The following is a 23,245-nucleotide window of genomic DNA, read 5'->3' on the forward strand; positions in this document are numbered from 1 at the left end:
CCGGCGTGACGTCACACGGCCTAGTTACCGATCATCCGGGTCTTTGGGGGTGAAACAAAGCCTTAGTGATTACTGGTTTACATAGAATAAAGTTATCATGTTAATTTTTTACATGCCTTACATATTGTCATTTATTTTCTGTAGCTAACACATAGTTGCAATACGTCATGTGTATTATAACAGCTTGGGTTGCCATATAAGAGAAACGAACAACAGGAATCTGAATTAGTATAATCTATATTTAGTACCGATATGTTTCCGTGTACTTTGAATGTCGAGGGGACAGGGAAGGTTGGGCAGAATATAATTTTTGTTGATGCAATTTTCAGGTAATGTTAATTATAAATTTTAACAATTTTGAAATGATAAGATAATTATTAAGATAATAATTATGATGTGGGCTACAAAATATATAATTTGTATTTATAATACAATTTGTATGCATGATTAAGTTAATTATTTTTATGATTTAATAATGATTTTATTTCCAAATAATATGTAATAATTAAACAATGGCAAAGTTGTTACTTTACAACTTCAAAATTACAAAAGTATTATTGTCATATCTTATTATATAGATGTAATGGCAACAGTTATAATGTTCCACTGAATACATTCTTTTATTCTTAAAACAAAATACAGTTTCTTGAAATAATGAAATGCTTTTGGTTTTACAGATTGCAAAATTACCACATGATGTTGCCCTTCCTTACTGGTTGAATGCAGGCAAAAAAAAGAAGCAATAATAAAATATAGCCATCCTCAGACCTTGACATCTAGGGGGAGCAATATCTCTCTCTACTTACCCATCACACCTGAGATTAGTTTCAAGGAGAATAATATATAGTTTCCTTTGGCATGTGAATTTATATACATGTATCAATATGGTAATATTTTAAATTGCCCCCCATAAACTACATTAGGGAGCAAATAATCAGTTCCCTCAGTTATTTTCATGTCGAGGTCTACAACCTAATAAAATACAAGTGTTACCTCGTCTAACAAACATGCAAATGTTTTAATAATAGGGTTTAACCTGGTATATTTAGTAATAAAACACAAAATCTTACCTGAGTAAATAACGGTTAATATATATATATAATATTGGTGTTTTATATCTAGTGACAATGGATATTGCAGATATTTTCTTGTTCAGTCTTGTGCTGTATTGGAATTGTTATTGCAGTTCAATTTAAGTAATATCTACAAAACTAATTTTTAATAGGATACAGCTGGAGAAATGCAAATATGTTTGTTAATAAACTGATCTATATCGGTGTGCCTTCTACTAGACTACACATATTTAACCTAAGTTGCTTTTAACCCGGGTTAAATTACCTCATGTAGATGCACTTATGTAGCATATTCAAGAAAAATATATGAATGAGATAGTTAAATGCTATATTCTCCATGTCAAACTGTTTTCAAAATGGAAAACAAATATCAGATATGGCAGTTGACCATTCATTTTATTGCAGGTAATTGCTAAAGCAGATTACACACACAAACACACACACACACATTGAACTGTAGAATACCATGAAACTATATATATATGTAAAAAGGTAAGTCTTCTAACTTGAACAAGCAAAATTTACAAATGTACCACAACCACCAAATTATATTGATCCACAATAGAATAGATTTTTATGTATTTTAGATTTATGTATGTGTATGTATACATATATATATAAATATAAATATATGTATATATATATGTATATGTATATATATGTATATGTATATGTATATGTATATATATATATAATATATATATATATATATATATATATATATATATATTGTATGTATATGTATACATATATATAGATAGATATATATACACACACACACACATATATATATATATATACTGAAACAAAGGCACACACACATTATTTACCCTCTGCACCAAAGTAAATACTAAACCCACGGAGAGAGAGGGGGTGGGGGGGGGGGGGACGACCTATATTTTCTTACTGCAGGCTTGCTACAGGCACATTTGCAAAATGTTTTTAAAAATAATAATTATTAAAGTTTAAACAAGAATTTAGGCCTATATTATAATTATTATATGTGTGTAATATAGCAGTATAAACTTGTATTTTAAAATTAAAAAATAAGATGTTAGTAGCTGTAGTATGGCAAACTAAATACAAGTATAGATAATATCCAAGCAACTAAGATTAAATGAAAAATAAAGAGCACGCAAATTTAATGATAAAGGAATATACTCTATTCAAGAACTGGATGCATCGTTTTGTTGGGGGGTTTTCATGGAAGACGATGGAATTGTGTGTTTTATTTACAGTATAATGTGGGATTTTTATCACTGCACATGCTTTAAGCATTTTGTTTGCTAAATTAATCTCTGCTGGTGTCAACAAGCAACAACATTAAAGTCAACGTAGTCACATTCTGTGAGGGAAGCCATGAAATTCCATCAGGTTTGTCGTTTTAATGACCCTACCCACAAGCGGCGCCTAGTCTCTTCTTTTGGAAATTTGTAAAACGATATTTTTTTTAACATCATGTTATGGTTTATGCAGCCAACTGCAGAACATGTTTTAGGCATCGTGACCGTTAACTGTTGTAAATGATCGACCAAAGTTGCCTCATTTCACTATCAAACCATACGTAACTAAGGAGAAGCTTCACCGCGTCACGTGATAAACAATGGTGGCCAGGGGTCGAAGTACCCGTATGTTCGGTTCCGAGAATTGCTCACTGGACAATTGCTCACCAATAAAGTGAGAAATAGGACAATTGCTCACCACAATTGCTGATTTTTTTTATCAATAAAATTTTATTTTAGGTTGAAGTGTGTGTAAATGGTTGGGTGGGAGTGGGAATCTCTGATATTATCAGTGGGTATGGTAACCTCAGTTTATTAAACACCTTTAAATAAAATAACAAAAATTAATTCTAAATCAGCTATATTTTAAACAAGTTCAGCACATCAGTTCAGTAGAGTAATGATTAAAGGCTAAAAAGTAACTCAAAAACTTTAATTAAGTGAATTGTGTAATTAACACAACTTTGAAGTTGTGCCTTTAGAAATTCTGTTTTATGTTCTTTTTTATTGAACAAAAGAAAAAATATCAAAGGTGACCACGATTACCTAACTCCAATGCCTTCTAGAAATTCTGTTATTTTTTATTACTAAAATAATAAATAACATTTTATTAATAAAAAAAACCTAAAGGTGAGCAATTGTCCTATTTCTCACTTTATTTGTGAGCAATTGTCCAGTGAGCAATTGTCCGGTGAGGTACTGTCCGGTGAGGTGTTGCCCTACATTCAATACTATGGTGTCTAGGTTAGTGATTGTCTCGCTTTACAAAATCATGGCTCAATCTTTGCCAATATTCCCTACGTTTGATGTTCACAACGAACCGGCGTCTGTTGGGCAAAGGTGGGACAAATATATAAAACGATTTAACAATCTTATGCTAGCTCTGAACATAAAAGACACAAAAAGACAGCGAGCGATACTTCAGCATTACGCTGGCGATGACGTGTGCGACATCTTGGAAACTTTTCCCAAAACCGGAACCGACCTCAACGAGGCAATACAAACATTAAATCACTACTTTAACCCCAAGAAAAATGTCCCATTTGAAACATATATGTTTCGGCAAGCTTCACACAACACCGGTGAAACTATGGATACTTTTGCCACTAGACTTAGACAGTTGGCTACATATTGCGAATTTACAGATCTCTCTCGAGAAATAAAAACTCAGATAATACAAGGTTGCAACTCTGCTGCTATACGAAGACGCATACTTCGTAATCCAGACATTGCTTTAGATGAAATTCTAAATATGGCCCGATCGTATGAACAGTCGGAAGTACAAGCACGAGACATTGAACTAAGAAATAACCCCAAAAAACCCGAATCAGTCAGAGCCGTTAGCAATAAGTAGAGAAAACCGCTGCCTACAAAAAAATCTAAGAAACCTCACAATGTCACGTCCGATTTCATCACATGTTACAACTGTGGATATGCATTTCCACACACCAATGGTAAACCGTGTCCATCTAAAGGCAAATAATTCAATTACTTCACAAACTAAATCAGTTTGCATCAGTTTGCAAAAAAACTAAGAAGAAAAGAACGAACACAAAACTGTGAATTTGTCAAGCAAGTCCATACTGCCGATGCTCCTGATACACACTCAAGCTCAACCATAGACTCTGATGATGAATATGTTTTTGGATTAAACACTACAAACCAATATTTGCCTACTAATAGAAAACAACCAAATACCACTGTACGTGTAACTGGCAACCCACTCACTGTCATCATTGACACAGGTGCTACAGTAAATACCATGAGTGAAACAGTATATGAAACTTTAAAGCCTCTTCCAAAACTAAATCAAACCAATTTACCTCAAATGTTTTCCTACAGTTCAAATCAGCCACTTGAGATAATCGGAAAATTTGCAGCAGATGTTGATATAAATTCAAAAACAATAAACACAGAATTCTTTGTCACTAAGGGTGTTTGTAATACATTGCTTAGTTACAGATCCTCCACTGACTTAGGTCTACTACGGATTTTCCAAGTAATAGCAAATGGGCAATCTGAAGAAATTATAGCCACGTTTTCTGATCTTTTCACTGGAATTGGAAAACTAAAAGATGTTCAAGTGCAACTTCATGTAGATGAAACACTAAAGCCTATTGTTCCGCAACATCGACAATTGCCATTTCACCTACGAAAACGAACAGAAGATGAACTGGATAGACTTTTAAAGCTTGATATCATTGAACGGGTTGGTGATGTCCCAACTCCCTGGGTATCTCCAATTACAGATGTAGAAAATGCCCAAAATCGAAATCAAATACGTATTTGCGTGGACATGCGAGCACCTAATCGTGCAATCGAAAGAGAAAGACACATCATGCCAACGATAGATGATATTGTTGCTGATCTAAATGGATCTACTGTCTTTTCAAAACTCGACCTCAATGCGGGTTATCACCAAATCGAACTAGCCCCTGAGTCTCGTATCTTACTACATTTTCTACTCACATTGGTCTGTTCAGGTACAAACGTCTGAATTTTGGAGTTTCGTCTGCCACTGAAGTGTTCCAAAACCAGATCAAACTCGCCTTGCAAGGTATTGATGGCGTATTAAATGTAAGTGATGATATCCTAATCCATGGCAGAACTCAAGATGAACACGATCGAAGGCTAGAATCGACACTACAACGTTTGTTCGAGAAAAATCTCACTCTCAATACTGAAAAGTGTGAATTCAAGAAGTAAAAGCATTGAATTCTATGGCTTCATATTCTCTAAAGATGGTATCTCACCAGATCCTAGAAAAGTAAATGCATTCAAAAATGCAAGTCCTCCCCAAAACTCCACTGATGTAAAAAGCTTCTTGGGCATGGTACAAGTACTGTGCACGTTTCATTCCTGCTCTAGCAACACTGTCAAAACCACTTCGTGACTTGACTAATCAAAATGCTGACTTTGTTTGGACATCTGCTGAAGAAAAAGCATTTGTTGAAATCAAGCAAGCACTATCAAGTGATGGTGTAATGACCTATTATGATCCATCAAAAGCTACCAAACTTGTTGTCGATGCAAGTCCAGTTGGTCTTGGTGCCATTTTGCTTCAGAAAGATGAGAAATCCAACATAAAATTTGTTTCATATGCAAGTCGCTCCTTGACAGACGTTGAACAGCGCTACAGCCAAACAGAAAGAGAAGCCCTCGCACTTACCTGGGGTATTCTTCACAATCATCTCTATCTCTATGGTCATAATTTCACTGCAGTCACAGACCAGACGCCTCTAGTCGCTTTGTTCAACAAGTCAACGTCCAAACCACCAATACACATTGAACGATGAATGCTAAAGCTGCAAGCATATGACTTTTAATTGACATATCGGCCTGGTTCAAACAACCCAGCTGATTTTATGTCATGACATCCGATGAAATCTGCAATGAAATCAACACGTGAAGAAAAAATAGCAGAGGAACACATCAACTTTATTGCCCAAAACATTTTTCCCAAAGCACTAACACTAGACGAGATCAAAACAGCTACAAAAACTGATTCTGTGCTACAAAGAGTGATTGAACTAATCAAATCAAACAAATGGAAATTAGTGAAAAATAATAAAACTTGCAACTCAAATGAACAAGCAACCAAGAAACAACTCCAGTCGTTTGCTGCCATACAGCAAGAACTATCTGTAACTTCAGATGAAGGCATCGTACTTCGAGGTACTCGAATTGTAATTCCTGCTATACTTCAAAGAAAAACTTGTCAACTCACGCACCAAGGTCAGCAAGGCATTGTAAAAACGAAAAAGCTTCTACGTCAAAAGATATGGTTCTATGGAATTGATTCCATGGTCGAATCGATCATAAAATCATGTTTACCCTGCCAAACGGCAACTCCTGAAAATACACTTCTGAAAACTCCATGGGATGAAGTATGTGCTGATTTCATTGGCCTGTTGCCATCTGCTGACTATCTGCTAATTGTGTATGATGAATACTCTCGGTATCCTGAAGTAGAAAGAGTAACATCAACCTCAAGCAATGCAACAATTCCTGTCTTTGACAAAATCTTTGCAACTCATGGAATCCCAAGTATTCTAAAAACAGATAATGGACCTCCATTCAACAATGATCAATTCGAGTTGTTTGCACAGCATCTTGGATTCCATCATCGTAAAGTAACACCATACTGGTCAAGAGCAAATGGTGATGCAGAACGCTTCATCAAAACATTGGAAAAAGCTCTTCAAACAGCCGAAGCTAAAGAATACCATGGAAACAAGAACTGTATAAATTCTTAAGAAACTACTGTGCAACTCCCCACACATCTACTGACAAACCACCTGCAGAACCTCTGTTTAATCGTCCGTTCAGAACTGATGGTACCTGTTGATGATCATACTGTTCGAGAAAAAGACAACTGTAAACATAAAATGAAGGTAAATGCAGATAATCAAGCCAGAGCAAAACCACACAAGATCAATGTTGGCGATAACGTGCTGATTCGTTAAAAGAATTCAGGAAAGTTATCTACTCCTTTCAGCCCTCTTGTATACCAAGTAACCAAATTAAAACATTCAATGATAACTGCTCAATGCGGTGAACATACCATTACCCAGAATTCATCATTTTTCAAAGCGGTAAACATTCATAATAACCCATCAGCTGACAAAAGGATAAGTGATGTACCTCATTGCAATGATCAAACAGCATACCGAAGAAATGCCTCACAGACTTAAAGACTTCAGACTGTGAAACATTAAGCTCTGAAATGTTTCATTATATGCAAAAAGTTAATTAATTATTAACATTAATTATTTCTTTTATAGTGATAAAAAGAAAGTTTTATCAACACCTTTAATTTGAATTTTGTAATCAGTATAATCATTTAATCCTTATTTAAAATGTTTACATTTCATACACACTACATGAACTATTTAATAATGACAGAAAACTGTTTTGGAAAGATATTCTGTGAAGTTTTAGTTTTATGAAAAACATTATACATGGAAACTGCTACATATAAACAACTCAACAGATTGAAATAGTTTTGAAAACTTTTATTGCTTTCAAAAACAAACTATTCCTATTCATCTTATTCATTTTTTTTTTTTATTGTTGTAAACAAACTATTAATGTTTTGTTAATTTAGTATAACTCCCATGAAGGACTGTTCCTTTAAAAAAAAAGTTGGGAGGGGTGTAATGTTGTTGTTACGTGTTTTAGACCCGCCTCAGTCACAGTATGTGTCCAACTTTTAAGGGAACCAAAATGGACTTTAGAAATAAAGGCAACCAGTCTATCTCGGAGAATCTGAGTTCGTGTTGAACATTATACTCAGCAAGGACAAACTTGCTCTGCAAATGAAGATGGGATATTTAAGAAAGTGTCTCAAGTCACGAATACAAACAGTGAAGGAAACAAATACTGAACAGATAACAGTCAAAAGACTTAGAGAGGAGAATGATCATCTGTCATAAGGGAAGTTGTGATAGAATTACTATCAGAGAACATTGTTGCCATCTACTACATTAATAAACACCGTCCAGACAGAGAGCAAATTTCTTACAAAAGTACAAGTAGCACATGCTATTCGTGGGACCTTGCATTCTGATGGTGCTTCTAAAATGTTCAGACATTTGCAAGGTTTTCAGGTGACCAGTGACCGAGGTGCTCTGACTATGGGTCTACAGGAAGTTTTTGGAGGAGACACTGACACAAACATGATTGCATTCCTGACTGAAATCCGTGACACAGCAACATATATTTCTAAAAATGAAAACAGAGGCAGAACTTTTGTTAGGAATAAAAAACACCACGAGTGACCACCACATTGTTAACAAATTGTTTAATGAAAAATTGTATGAGTTGAGAACAAAAGCATTGCCTGCTGCTGTTCTAAACTTTCCAGATTTCGGTCATGATGATCGCCAAAGGCTATTGAGAATGAATAACCGATTCTATGGAATGCACCTGATAGTGAACATGGTATGGGAGAAAATCGTATCAGATGAACAACTCGGAGCTGGAGCTCTGTCGAGATTCTTTGCCAGCAAATCCGAATCTGGTGTACAACGTTTGATTCGCACTGCATGTACGGCACTTGAAACTTATTGGTCAGAAAAGAGTGAAGTCGGGTTGCAGTTTAGCACTTTCCTTAGAGCGAAGCTGCATACTACCATTGTAGCAGTCTTCTAGCCATGCTCGTATTTTGTGCCACCCTGCCTTTTTTTTTCTTCTTTTTTTTGGCCATTCCATTTTTCTGTGTTCAATTTTAACTGTGACAAGTCTAGCTATTTTACGAGTTAGCTCCCCTGACGTTGAAAATTTGTTATTTCCGGTTGTTATGAAAACAAGTTATAAAAGTTATAAAAATACCACTACTTTTTACACAAAATGTTGTTTAACCATGCCAACACGAGAAAGGAAACTGAAAGCGTTACAGAATGCGGCTGGATTGTACCCCCAAAAAAATCCATTGGATCAAAGTAAGTGTCCATTTTTTTATTTTTTTATTTATGACAATTTACATCTGATGCTGAAAATATATGACTTTCTGATTGATATACTATACAACAATCATTTTCTTAAATATCTAATGCAAACAGACGTTTATTAGAAATTAAATGTTAGTTATTGGGTGTTTTTGTTTTGTTTTATCTCCTTTTTTTTCAACTCCGATAATCGGTATCATTCCCCACATTTCACAAAAGGCCATGTCGTTTTTTATTCCCAATTTTGGACTAAAGAATTTCCAGTCTGAATGTAAATAATTCCTTTTTTATTACTATGTAAAATATATTTTTTTTAAAACGAAACGGAACACTTGACAAAGACCACTAAATTACACTTATTTACTTTTATGTATATGATAGACACATTCATTAAAACAAAAGAACAAATATTATTCTAAAAATCTCTCTAAACTCTCAGTAGATTTAATTGTGAATATAATTTGCATTTTAATACAAAAAAAAAGAAAAGATAAAACAAAAAAGAGATAAATAATAGATTAATAAAATAAGAATAATAATCATAACAATTAAAAACAGAGTTCGTTGGTACACTGTTACTGGAGGAAACCACTGTTTATCCCAAGTGGCAGCACATACCTTTGATATTATTGAGTTAATAAGCAAATATGTTGGAAATGATTACTTTCATAAATCAATGCAATAACTCCTAAATTTGGCACATTCATCTCGGATAACAGTGATTTGCATCTTTATAATGAAATTTAAATGGACGTTTGTTTATTAAAAATATTGTACTACAAAGAAATTATTTTATATTGTAAATTACTGACTACTATAAAGTAATTGGTGTATATTTGCTTCCACAAAGACTAGTCTTCCTCACGTGTGTGAAATTGAAATATGTTATAAAGTTATATAACTTAGTTACGCTATGTCATAGGTAAAACTATATTGTTTCATCAACAGCAAACAATTGAGGTGGGGAATATAGAAGGCTTTGTTGATCACATGGTTTTTGGTAACTGATTTTCTATGTTTTTGTTTCAGTTTTGGAGACTATTTTACTGGCGAAAGGACGGGGGCAGGATGAGGAAGACAACCAACAATTCCTGTATGGGTCAATATCAAAATTGGTAAAATTTTGTGTCCCGGCTCTAAATTATATTATAAAATGTATATATTTCCCAATTTTTTTCACAGAATATTATTTAGACATCTGTACACAAAACCACACATTTGTAATATATTTCGGACATTAGTTTTTTAAAAAATCAGTATTTTATTTCAGGATTTATGCCGAAATCTCATGTCCTTTGCAAGGGGTGAAGTTATATAAAGTTTAATATTGTGTCAAAAAATATAATATTCTTTAACTTTTTCTGCATAAATGTAATTATGAGATATTAAGTAACAATACTGTGCTATTATACTTTATTTTTGATAATTATATTTTACAAATGTTTTTTCTAAATATGTGTGTCCCTTATATATATATGTCCATACTGTTACCTCCATCATAAAATGTTCATAATTGGTACTCCATGAACTTGGTCTGTTGTACTTTCGACAAAGGATCTTTCACCTTCTGTCTTATCATTTGAATGTGGCCTTAATTCAGTAACTTGTACCAGAAGACACATATTTGTTAACAAGTAAGTATATTTCTTTGCATACAAATTTTGAGCATCCATACTGTTACTGTCTTTGCATATGCCAAAATTAGAAATTACATTTTAAAACATTTAAGGAAATTATGTTGTCTAAGAGCACACCATGTACCAACCAGGCATTCTACATTTGACCATGACCTTGCGTACATAATTGCTAAAATATTTTAAAATTGTCCTAACTGTTATAGTCCATACTGTTACTTCACTCCTTGCAAGGGACATCAGATTTCGGCATAATTTCTTAAATAAAATACTGATTTTTAAAAATTAATGTACGAAATATATTATAAATATGTGTGGCTTTGTGTATTGATGTCAAAGTAATATTCTGTGAAAAATTGGGAAATAATATAATTTAGAGCCAGCACCCAAAATGTTACCAATTTTGATTTTGACCCGTATGTGAATATTTTAAAGGTGATACTGTTAAAAAAATAACACGGCAGTCTCATGGGAACCTATGACAGAATTATTTGGAAAACTGTTTCTAGAAACACCAGTGTTAAAGTTTTATAGAATGAGAAAGCGTTGTTTAAAGGCTTCAACAACATTCACAGGTTCTGACTTAGAGTTTCTTAATCAGACTGCTGCAAATTTAGATTCTGCTGGACCAAGACTTGATAGCACTGGTATCTACCGATGCACTCTTTTAGGAGATTTGCAGTGTTTATCAAATATAGTTGATGGTCACCATGTGACAAATGGTTTGATTGTGGAACTGCACTTTTTTATAAAAAAAATTTAAAAAGGAGTGCCTTCCATGGCAGTCGGCATTTCAGTGGTTCGAATGTTTTGGTGTTAGTTGCAGTGGAAGTGAAAGCAAAATAAAGAAAGCTGTGAATAACATTGTTTCAGAATATCGAACAAAGGCAAAATCTAAAAACAAACACAGCAAAACAACAGGTCAGCATTTTGAAGACTTCTGCAGTAAACTGTTCAAGTATGCAGCTGGCACAATTTTATCGGATATAACAACAATTACAAGTGAAGACAGTTTCAAAACCACTGTACCAACTGTTGACAATGCTGTAAGCAAATCTAAAACTAATGTTCAACTGGGAATATTGCTTCGTAGTACACAGGGGCAGTTACAAGCATTAAAAGAAGAAAGTGAACTTCTTAAATACAAACTGATTATATGCAACGGAGAATGTTCCAAAAACAACAACAGGCTGATTAATGAATTGCAAGAAGATGGTGAGAAAAAAGACAAATGAATAATGGAGCATGTCACAGCTAAAGCATCACTGACTGATCAAGTGGCCAAGCTACAAGGAGAGCTAAGTTTGATAAGACAGAGTAATTATTATAATAGATTACAAAGAATGTTAAAATCATATCTAGTGACTCCTCCTTTGAGACAGACCTGTATCACAAAGAAACAGCTTCTCACAGGTACTTAACACCATCCAGTTGCCACCTCAGACATGCATTCCATGCAATACCTTACAGTGGCGCTCTCCGGATTCTCAGAATCTGCAGCAGACCAGAGTGGGCAGACCAACACCTAGAACAGTTCTGTACCTACCCCCGTCAATGTGGCTACACAAAAAAGTAGAGTTACTAACATCTTCAAGAAAGCTAAACAACATACTCGAGATGAACTCTTAAATTACAAACAGCCCAACACTAACTCCAAAAGAACACTTCCCTGGGTTACTACATTCGACCCACGCCAGCCCCAACTCTGTAAACTGGCTGCAGACACCAACATCCTTACCACAAGTAACAAAATATGTCAAGTGCTAGAGGAGACAAAACTGGTAATTGCGGAAAAACGAAATGCTACCATTGGCAACATTCTGAGGGCTAACAAACTTAAACTCCCGACATCAGATAAAACTACCTGGGGTTGTCGCCCGTGTCACAGGCCCAGGTGTAAAACTTGTGAAAAAATTACATCCACCCAAAATATTGCCAGCAAAAACAATAAAGTGTTACAGATAAAAGACAGTGTAGACTGTAGTACAACCTTTGTTATTTACTGTCTCACTTGTATTAATTGCATAATGCATTATGTAGGACAAACTACCCAACCAAACTACCCAACTACCCGACTCAGTAATCATAGGCACAACATTCTGTATAATAAACAATCTAAGGCACCCCATGTGGCCCCTCATTTCAATATAGCAGGACATGATTATAATTGCACTGTGTTACAAAAGATTGTTAATCTTGATAAAACTAAATTGAACATTGCCGAATCACTCTGGATGCACCGCTCGAACACAATGTGGTCATTGACTCTTCTTTTGTTACTTTCCTCCAGTCGGCTTATCCTGTGATTTTTTTTAGTCTTTTAACTTGACATTTTCACTTGAACTGTTTTTATTCACCTGTTTTTAATGCTGAACTCCTGGTTTTATGTTTGGTTTGCTCCTGAGGATGTCAGCATTTAGCTGACGAAACGTTGAGCTTTTTAACTTGAGATTTTTAATTGTGGTTTTCAGACAGAGACTTTATTTTATCAAAGAAAAGATGAACAACGAATTGTTTTTTTTAAAACAACAAAATGAGAAAACCCACATATTTGAAAAGCAACCCCCCCCCCCCCAACAACAAAATGAGAAAACCCACATATTTGAAAAGCAACCCCCCCCCCAAAAAAAACCCAAAAAAAAAACAAAACCCACACAAACTCAGTTGAATATGTTACTGACGAAGTTGTCGCATAAAGATAAAACTATAAAGCTGTTAAGAGAAACACAGTGTAAACTAAATGTGATGGGCAAAAAAATAAAACAAGAGTGTGACAGTTACATAGTACAAAATGAAGATTTGAAAAGTGGTGAAAAAAACATTAACAAAAGCTGGAAACAAGTATAGTGATGCAGTTGTTATGTGCATCATTCAGTTGATTAGAGAAGCAAGTGTACCAGTAAAAAAGTGTACTCGGTGTGCAAGTGTCATTCAGTGTGTTTCAAAGTATCTCTTTGATCGTCAAATAGAAATTGATAAATTGCCGTCTGAAAGATCAACACTTCACTATGCTGACAGAGGTCATGTTCTCGCAAAATACCACACTGCCGACTCCATTATGAAGTCTGACAGATTTGACATGCATTCTGATGGAAAGAGTCATGACCACAGAAAGTACATTGGCAGCCAAGCAACACCTCTCAAGTGGCAACATTTTAGCATGGGATACACAACCGTTTGTACTGAGGATACCAGAACACTGCTAGACATTTCAGTCACCCTTCTCAAAGAACTAGCAGATATTTATGATGATGATGGAGACTCAGTGGACCAGAACTTCAAAGAATTGCTTCAAAAGTTGTCTGGTTTCATGTCTGACCGAGTCAGTGTCAATAAATCCTTTTAACAAACTGGGACTCTTCCCCCATTGATTACAAGAGGTATCTCCTAGAAGATGCGTTGACGAGCCTGGCCTATGGCCATTGGAGAATTACCCAGAATGCTTTGCAGTAAAAACAATAAATAAGGATGAATGCATCAAAATGAAGTCAAGCAATCAACATCATGGGAAGGAGCTCTTGTCTAGAATGTGGAACGGATTTGACCAGAGTAGATAACACAAGGTGACAGACTTTTCAATCTTCTCATCCTCAAATCCCCCATCCTCCTCCTCATTTCCATCTTCCTCAAATCCCTCCTCATCAACTGTTCACCTCTGGTTCACAAGAGTTACATCCATCCACAATGATCGTGTCAGGGCATACCTCGTGTGGAGAGATGTTTTTGGTATAAAAGTTGTTAAACTATGGTAGAATTCATCCAACCCCACAGATGATCTGGTGGCTCTACAAACGTTGACGGCCTTTGTATGATGTTATCAAAGCATCTGCAAGGGTTTAATTCGTCCAATGCATACCCGAGGACTTGGAAAGAGATCATTATTTGCATTCCAGAATCAGAAATCTGATTGCGTTGGACGACCTGATGTCAACGCTGGCAAAGACCATCCCATCACAGACCTGTTCACAGAAGAAAGTCACCACAGAAACCTCTCAGTGATTGCCATCAACCAGAACTTGTATCACAGCAAAGAACCGACACAGAGAAGAAACTGTCATTATATGGCACTGTTTGACAACCCCGTTGACAAGCAACAAGTCCTACCTTTGTCAAGGCAGATGTATCCTGGAAATACTGCAAAGTTTATGCATCAGTATGAAAATGCAGTGAAAAAGCCATATGATCAACTCTTTATCGATCTCAAGCCTTTGACACCCACTCCAAAACGATTATGGCCCAATGCTCTTGACCAAAGAAGTGAAACCCCTAACGTTGGAGATGAGGTCACAAATTCTATAAAAGGAGAGTACAGTCAAGATATGACTAATTTTTATCCAGACCATCAAAGTAAGCAGACATGTGAAGAAGAGCTCTCCAAAATGCTTTCCTGCAACAATTGTGGAGTGATGTTTCCAGTAAGAGACGATCTACAGATATACATAAAAAACATAGTGTCCTGAAAATGTCTGGGAACCTCCAGCAAAAAAGAGTTGGATATAAAGTAGAAGAAAGTCTCAATAACACTGATGATGAATGGGAAACAGCTGGATTGGAATATGTGTGGCAGCTCACCTACTGCAATAATTAACAGGAAATGTGTGAAAAGAAACAAAAGTATAGGGATAGCAATGGGTAATTAAAAAAATGACCACATAATGGGATCAGTCCTGTGAATAGACTGGCAATTATACTACTATTTACTCATTGTTTTTCTGAATCCTCTCTGATGAAACCAATTCTAGATAGAATCCACAAGATGAATCTCACTACCAATATATCACACTCTAAGAGAAAATTAAACCACTCTTGAACACAGTTGCAAAGAAGGCTATTTCCCAAATCAAAATATCTGATGAAGAATCAGACAGTGAGGAAGAGGAATCAGACAATGAAGACTAGACTGTATATAAGACATCTACTATGCCAATAAGTGACATTGTCACTGACACCGTGGGAGAGTGCGGATCATGTGGGAGGATTACTTATAAGAAATGTATTATGACTCATCAAACCCGGCCCGTTTTTCTGGTGCAGATAAGCTCTACAGGTATGTCATAAAAGCCAGGGAATAGATAATCAGAAAACACAATATCAGAAAATGGTTAGAAAACCAGTCTTATAGTTTACATTGTCCACTCCGGTTGAAGTTTGCCATGAACAGAATCGTGGTCACAGAAATTGATGATCAGTGGTCAGCCGATCTCATTGACATGGTAAAGTTTACAAACTATAATCGAGGTTACACCTTTGTACTGGTGGTGATCACTGTCTTTTCCAAATATCTGTGGTTGAGACCCTTGAAAGACGAGAAGGGACAAACTTTGTTTAGAGCAGTGGAAGATATATTCCAAGAAGGTAGACAACCCAAATGAATCCGCACAGATAGGGGTATGGAGTTTAGAGCAAAAGATGTTCAAAGACTTCTTAAACAATGGAAAATTCAACATTTGCACACCAATAACGAAACCAAGGCAGCAGTGACAGAAATAGTCTTAAAAACGATTAAGACACGGCTGTACAGATACTTCACCTATAAACAGTCCTATGGGTATGTCAATCGTCTGCAGACGTTTGCTGACAGCTATAATACCACCTTTACGTTTCACAGAACCATCGGTATGGCTCTAAACGAAGTCACTAAAAACAAGGAAACCTCTATATGGTGAAAAATGTACTGGCCCAAGAAAGATGTGAAGCCAGTGAAGAAGCACTTGCGATTCAAGGTTGGAGATAAAGTGAGAGTCACTCATCTCAGGAACGTTTTCACAAAAGAATATGACGAGTGCTCGACTTGAGAAATCTTTATCATATCACAGAAGATCACACGTGGTGGACTACTCATCTGCTGAGTGAAGGACTATAATGGCGAGAAGTCCAGGGCACCTTCTACCAGTCGGAGCTACAGAAAATAGATATCAAAGAATATGATCTGTGGAAAGTGAAGAAAACCCTAACACGAGAGGTCGAGGGGTCAACAAACAGCACTATGTCAAGTGGTTGCACTGGCCCAAGAAGGTAAATTCCTGGATACGAGCCTCTGATGTTCAAGCTATTGAATAAAACAATCATTGTACATTGTAGTTTTTGCCTTTAAGCCCTATCGATATAACCCTATGTGTGCAAATTTTTATGTATGTTAAGTAGTCTATATAAAGACCAGAGATTGTAATTAGAAATAATTAAAACCAACCCATAATGTCGCTAGCCCATGCAAGTCCCGCTCGAATCGATGGACGTATAGGACGTATAGCAAATGTTTTGTTATTGCTGCTAAATTAGTTAAGAGTGGTTGAATCTGAAGTTCCCTATTTAACACTTAGTTAAGGATCTATATCACACATGGGGAAAACAAAGTCAATATGAAGGGAATGTTCTATTTTCAGCTTAGGGAAATCTGATCTATTTTAAAGTAAACATGAATAAATCACATTGGGTTGGAATATCAATACATTCCCATACAATACACTACACTATATAACCTACTATATACTATATTCCCTATTTAAGACGAAGGCGGGGCCCTTCCACAAGGGGAAAACAACAGGAAAGGAGGATTCTATTTTTAGCTTGGGGAAACCCAAACTATTTTTAGCGCTTCTCGGTAGTAAGGCGCTGTGACGGAGGCACTGTTTTCCTAATGCTAATCCAATGGCAGAAAGTGGCCCAGAAACGGCAGTTTAACCACTGCTTTTGTATATAATAATGTATGTATGATTTTATAAACATAATTTTAAAACAAAAGTTTGTTAAGGGTGGGGAGGGGGGGGGGGGGAGGGGCCATGGCCCCCGTGCCCGCCACTGAAATATATACTCACACACACACACACGAATTCACACAGATACACTTATATAAAATGTACAGAATGTTTGACATCAATACTCAATAGTCGATGATTAATAAATCAATGTGCTCTAGTAGTGACGTTAAACAAAAAAAACCCTAATTTTTCCAATTTCGCCAATTTTGAAAACATTTTTCATTTTTATTTTGTGAAATATGTAATAATTAATATTTTGTTAGAAAGTAACTGTGTTTCTTCAATGTTTGAAATTTAATAGATAATTTATCAAATATTCTGCTCAACTAGCTTATACCAGCTACCAAAGTACCCTATATATATATATATATATATATATATATATATATATATATATATATATATATATTAAAGTGGGATATATTTTTACTATTAAGTCGCTTTTGAGAAATAAAATCTGACATTATTTAGATTGTATTGTTTAGCTTATTTATTCCCATATATCCGAAGTGTTTCTGGTCACCAATACCACAAAATGTATTGTTCATATATATATTTTTAAAAACGTTTATGGAGACATACGGCTATTTTTCAAGGGTATTTCCCCGTTTCAATGTACAAAGTCTTGTTAAAAAACTATCTTAAATTTATCAAAATGTGTTACAAGTTAAAATTAAGAACACCACCAGAGCACATTGATTAATTAATCATCAGCTATTGGATGTCAAACATTTGGTAATTCTGACTTGTAATCATCAGAGGATACACGGTGAAAAAATATATATCACGAATTAAAAGTAAAAACTGAGTGATACAATCATTAGTATACGACTGCAAACATATTCGATGTACAGACACTGGTATTCTAAAAAAGCAAATGTATTTAGTATGAAATAGTAGTCGCCAACAAGGCTCTGTTATCGCAAACATCTTATAATGGTTGCAGACTCAGGACAATCCCTTTAAGTTTTTCAACTTTTGTGACATCTCAAATGATTTTTAAAAGTGTTTTTTCCCCCAGTATGAATCGATATATGGTCTTCTAAGTTATGTTTCAGTGAGAAACGTTTCTTGCACACTTCGCATTTGAATTTCTTTTCACCAGTATGAATAAACATGTGACAATTCAAACTGGTCATGTGTCTAAAGCGTTTTCTGCACACCTCACATTCGAAAGGTTTCTCACCAGTGTGAATCAACATGTGCTGTTTGATGCTGGTCATGTGTCTAAAACGCTTATGACACACATCACATTTCCAACATTTCTCATCAGAATGAAGCAACATGTGATTACGTAAACTGCTTGCACGTTTGAAACGTTTGTTGCACACCTGACATTTAGAAAAATATTCCTCTCCATGAATCAACATGTGATTTTTCAAGCTGGTCTGATGTCGGAAAGATCTTTCACAGACCTTGCATTCCCAACATTTCACATCGGCATGAGTCAACGCATGATTGTTTAAGCTGGTCGCGTGTCTAAACGATTTCGCGCACACAACACAACTCCAACGTTTTTCGCCCGTATGAATGAACATGTGGTTTTTCAAACTGGTCTGATGTCTGAAAGATCTTTCACAGACCTCGCACGCGAAATCTTTATCGCCTGTATGAAGTAACATGTGAACTTTCAAATTGGATTTCTCTGTGAAGCACCTCGAACACACATCACATATGAAGGACTTAACGCCGTCATGTGACTTCTTCACATGATGCTTCAGGTAGCAACTCCGGGTGAAGCGTTTCCCATAGTGGACGCATTCTGACGGTTTTCGATCAGTGTGAGTCAGAACATGGACCTTCAACTGACTCTTGTGAGCGAAACATTTCTTGCACACATCGCACTGAATTGGGGTTTCACCTGCGTGTACCACCGAATGTGCTTTCAGACTAGAAAAAGCCACGAAGGATTTGTTACCCACATCGCATGCGTCAGTCTTGTTACGAATGTGGATCGACATGTGGCGATTGACGTTGGCCTGGGACGCGTAGTCCTTCAGACAGATTCCACATCTGAAGGCTCTTTCCCCGGTGTGGACGACCATGTGTCTCTGTAGGTAATTGGATACGATATGCTTGCTACACACCTCGCACTGCACGTGTGTCGTCAGTGGATGGCATGTTGCTCTCCTAGTGGACGTCTTCGGTCGACGATTTGAACAGACACCTTCAGTCATAGATCTTTGCTTGTGTTGTATTGCTGTGATAATATCACCGCTAGGCGTCAACTATCTTAACACAGTTCCAGTACTGTTGTAGATCTTTGCTTATGTGTTGTATTGCTGCGATAATATCAAGACTTAACGTCAACAATTTTAACACGTCTTCAGTCATAGATATTTGCTTATTGTTGTATTGCTGCAATAATATCACCGCTAGACGTCAAAGATTTTAACACACTTTCAGTCTTTGATCTCTGCTTATGTGTTGTATTGCTGCGATAATATCACTGCTAGACGTCAACTATTTTAACACAGTTCCAGTACTGTTGTGGATGTGTTGTATTGCAGCAATAATATCAACACTAGACGTCAACGATTTTAACACATTTTTAGTCGTAGAGTTTTGCTTATATGTTCTATTGCTGCAATAATACCACTGCCAGAACACACCTTCAGTAGTAGATATTTGCTTATATGTTGTATCGCTGCAATAATATTTTTGCTAAACTTCTTCAGTCAACGATTTGAACACACATCCATTTGTAGGCATTTGCTTATATGCTATATTGCTATGATCGCTAGACGCCAACTATCTTAACACATTTCCAGTACTATTGTAGATATTGACTTAAATATGCTGTATTCCCAGTACTGTTGCGATTACTTGCTTTTATGTTGTAGTGCTGCGATGATATTATTGCTAGATGTCTTCATTCAACAATTTGAACCAACGTCCATTCGTAGATATTTGCGTATATGCTGTATTGCTGCGATATGACTAGACGTCTTCCGTCAGCTATTTTAACACACATGCAGTTGTAGATATCTGCTTATATGTTGTATGCTAGACGACTTCAGTCAACGACATTTTCAGTCAGCAACGTTAACGGGTGTAGACCAGTGTATATGCTATGGCTAACCACACTCATGCAACACAGTATTTATTGTTCCTTGTATTTTGGGCCAGTGGCCTTAATACTGATTAAAGCTTGTCTTGATTTGTCTCGTCTTGTCTTGTCTTGTCTTGTGATATCAGAATCTGTTATATTTCTGTATGTATGATTAACTCTCCTTAAATAAATATTGTTTAAATCAGTGTATCGCCAGCATTGTAGAATGAAGTCAGAAACCACTGAAAGTGAACCAATACATTCATTAATAAATGCAATCTATAAAGTAATGAATGATTGTTTAATAAAAAAATTTAAAAACCCACACACCCAAAAACATATATTCCCCCGAAAAAACACACACACACATATTCCAAAACCCCCCAACAAGAACCCCCCTCCCCAACAATAACAACATTGTCTATTGGGTGTCAAACAATTGAATAGTATTTTTTTTATTATTATTATTAATTTGTTTTTGTTATTTCCAAAACACTTTTACTTTTCTTCTTATGTCAGACCAAACTGAAATTATGTAAAAAAAAAAACCCAAAAACTACATTTTTGTAGGAGGAATCTTATGGCAAAAACAAATACAATTTTTTTTTTTATGTCTTAAAGTCTTAAAAGGTATACGGTATGCCGCTCAACTCTAGTCTGATTTCACGTCCCACTTCGAATATGACCTAGTATACACACAACTGTTGAATCGCTTTTAATTATTCGAAATAATTAATTGTATATGATAATACATGTATGCGTATTTCATGAAGCCTTTTTTTTATTATCATAACTCACCAGGTATCGGTTCATTGTCTGTTGCTTTTAACTGCAGAATAAAACAAATTATACTAACAAAATAACTGACCGACGCAAGAAAAATCAGGTCAACACAAAGAAAATGAACATAAATAAACTGACCTGACACGGAGTTCGGACTGACCGTTGATATGCGGACCGCTATTTATCATCTCCCCTTTTCAGGTGTAGTTTTATTTGTTTGTTTTTATATAATAAATAATATTACTCACACGAGTCAGTTTAAATTAAATGAGGCCAAAATTTAAATCTACTTCCAAAAAAATTTGAAATGTCCAAACTAGCAAACTCGGATCCAGAATATTTTGCAGGGAGTGGGTGGGTGGGGGCGGTGGTTAAATGAAACATTTAAGAGTGCCTATTCATTAATTAAAGTAAGTGAAAAACATTGTTGTCCTGAGCGGAGGGGGGGGGGGGGGGGGTATGGACTCTGGATTCGCGCCTGTGTACATGTGAACTAACTAAATTATTAAAATAAGTTACATTTATTCTATATACAAATTAAATTTCACTGTACTACTACTTCTACTGCTGCTGCTGCTACTACTACTACTACTACTACTACTACTACTACTACTACTACTACTACTACTACTACTACTAAAATAAAATAAAATAAAATAAAATAAATAAATAAACAAAATAAAAAACAAAAAATAAAAATTGTAAAAATATTTTATTTTATTTAATTATTTATTATTATTATTATTATTATTATTATAATTATTATTATATTATTATTGTAGTAGTAGTAGGCCTAGTAGTAATAGTATTTGTAGTAGTGTTGAAGTAGTAGTAGTAGTAGCAGCAGCAGCAGCAGCAGCAGCAGTAGTAGTAGTAGTAGTAGTTACTTAGTCGTTGTTGTAGTAGAAGTAGTGGTGGTGGTATTAAAAATTGTTTTGTTTAACAACTCCACTAGAGCACATTGATTTATTAATCATCGGATGTTGGTTAAACATTTGGTAATGCTAACAGTCTAAGAGAGAAAAGCCGCTACATTTTTCCATTAGTAGCAAATGATCGTTTATATTCACCACAGGCAGGATAGCACATACCACGGCCTTTGATATGCCAGTCGCGGTGTACTGGGTGAAAATAGCCCAAAGGAACTGCTATAATTTCTTTTGGAAAATTAAAACGTAGTCACACTCTACTGTGAGTATAATATATTATAAACGCTAACGCTAAGTTTGTTTTTGCTACATAAAAATACTGTTGGTGGTCAAAACGTACCCAAACCGAAACGTACCCAACCAAAACGTACCCACTTTTGGTCAAAACGTACCCTGCCAAAACATACCTACCAAAAACATACCCTATTTATATACGCTAAGACTCGTAAAGATTAATTTACAATTCATTTCAATAGTTTTTGGAGCTAAACCAAAACGTACCCATTTTTAGTCAAAACGTACCCAGTACAAATTATTTTTTGAGTAGTAAATAAATTATCAGTTTGAAAAAAATTAAGAACTGTTTTAAACCCAAAACAAATAAAATAAACCCGTTTCATAAATTTATTTCGTTTGTACATGTTGACCAGCATGACTCCACAAGGAAAGAAAGAAATGTTTTATTTAACGACGCACTGAGCACATTTTATTTACGGTTATATGGCGTCAGACATCTGGTTAAGGACCACACAGATATTGAGAGAGGAAACCCGCTGTCGCCACTTCATGGGCTACTCTTTTTCGATTAGCAGCAACGGATCTTTCATATGCACCACCCCACAGACAGGATAGTACATACCACGGCCTTTGTTACACCAGTCGTGGATCACTGGCTGGAATGAGAAATAGTCCAATGGGGCCACCAACGGGGATCGATCCTAAACCGACCACGCATCATGCGAGCGCTTTACCACTGGGCTGCGTCCCGCCTTGGCTCCACAAGGCAACATTGATTAATTAATAATCAAACATTTCGTAGGTTATTTAATTTCGGACACCAAGTGA

At 35.6% G+C, this 23,245-nt stretch overlaps 2 protein-coding genes across 2 annotated transcripts; one reads left to right on the forward strand and one right to left on the reverse strand.

Annotated features, from left to right (window-relative positions):
* Window positions 1–5,967: 5,967 nt before the first annotated feature.
* Window positions 5,968–6,831, forward strand: LOC121373059 (uncharacterized protein K02A2.6-like). Its single transcript, XM_041499502.1, has one exon. It carries the CDS (start codon window positions 5,968–5,970, stop codon window positions 6,829–6,831), a length of 864 nt encoding a protein of 287 aa, XP_041355436.1.
* Window positions 6,832–17,852: 11,021 nt separating this feature from the next.
* On the reverse strand, window positions 17,853–21,362 carry LOC121373572 (gastrula zinc finger protein XlCGF52.1-like). Its single transcript, XM_041500256.1, has 2 exons — window positions 21,267–21,362; window positions 17,853–20,710 (listed from the first exon to the last, which is right to left on the reverse strand). The coding sequence occupies exon 2, from the start codon at window positions 19,591–19,593 to the stop codon at window positions 18,388–18,390; it is 1,206 nt and encodes a 401-aa protein (XP_041356190.1). The 5' UTR covers window positions 19,594–20,710; window positions 21,267–21,362; the 3' UTR covers window positions 17,853–18,387.
* Between the last annotated feature and the right edge of the window lie 1,883 nt (window positions 21,363–23,245).

The sequence above is a fragment of the Gigantopelta aegis genome, chromosome 5, assembly GCF_016097555.1.
Source record: "Gigantopelta aegis isolate Gae_Host chromosome 5, Gae_host_genome, whole genome shotgun sequence".
Taxonomy (NCBI): Eukaryota; Metazoa; Mollusca; class Gastropoda; order Neomphalida; family Peltospiridae; genus Gigantopelta; species Gigantopelta aegis.

Coding starts and splice junctions, on each gene's coding strand:
- LOC121373059 (XM_041499502.1), top strand. CDS start 5,968: ATGAAATCAACACGTGAAGAAAAAATAGCAGAGGAACACATCAACTTT.
- LOC121373572 (XM_041500256.1), bottom strand. CDS start 19,593: ATGACTGAAGGTGTCTGTTCAAATCGTCGACCGAAGACGTCCACTAGG.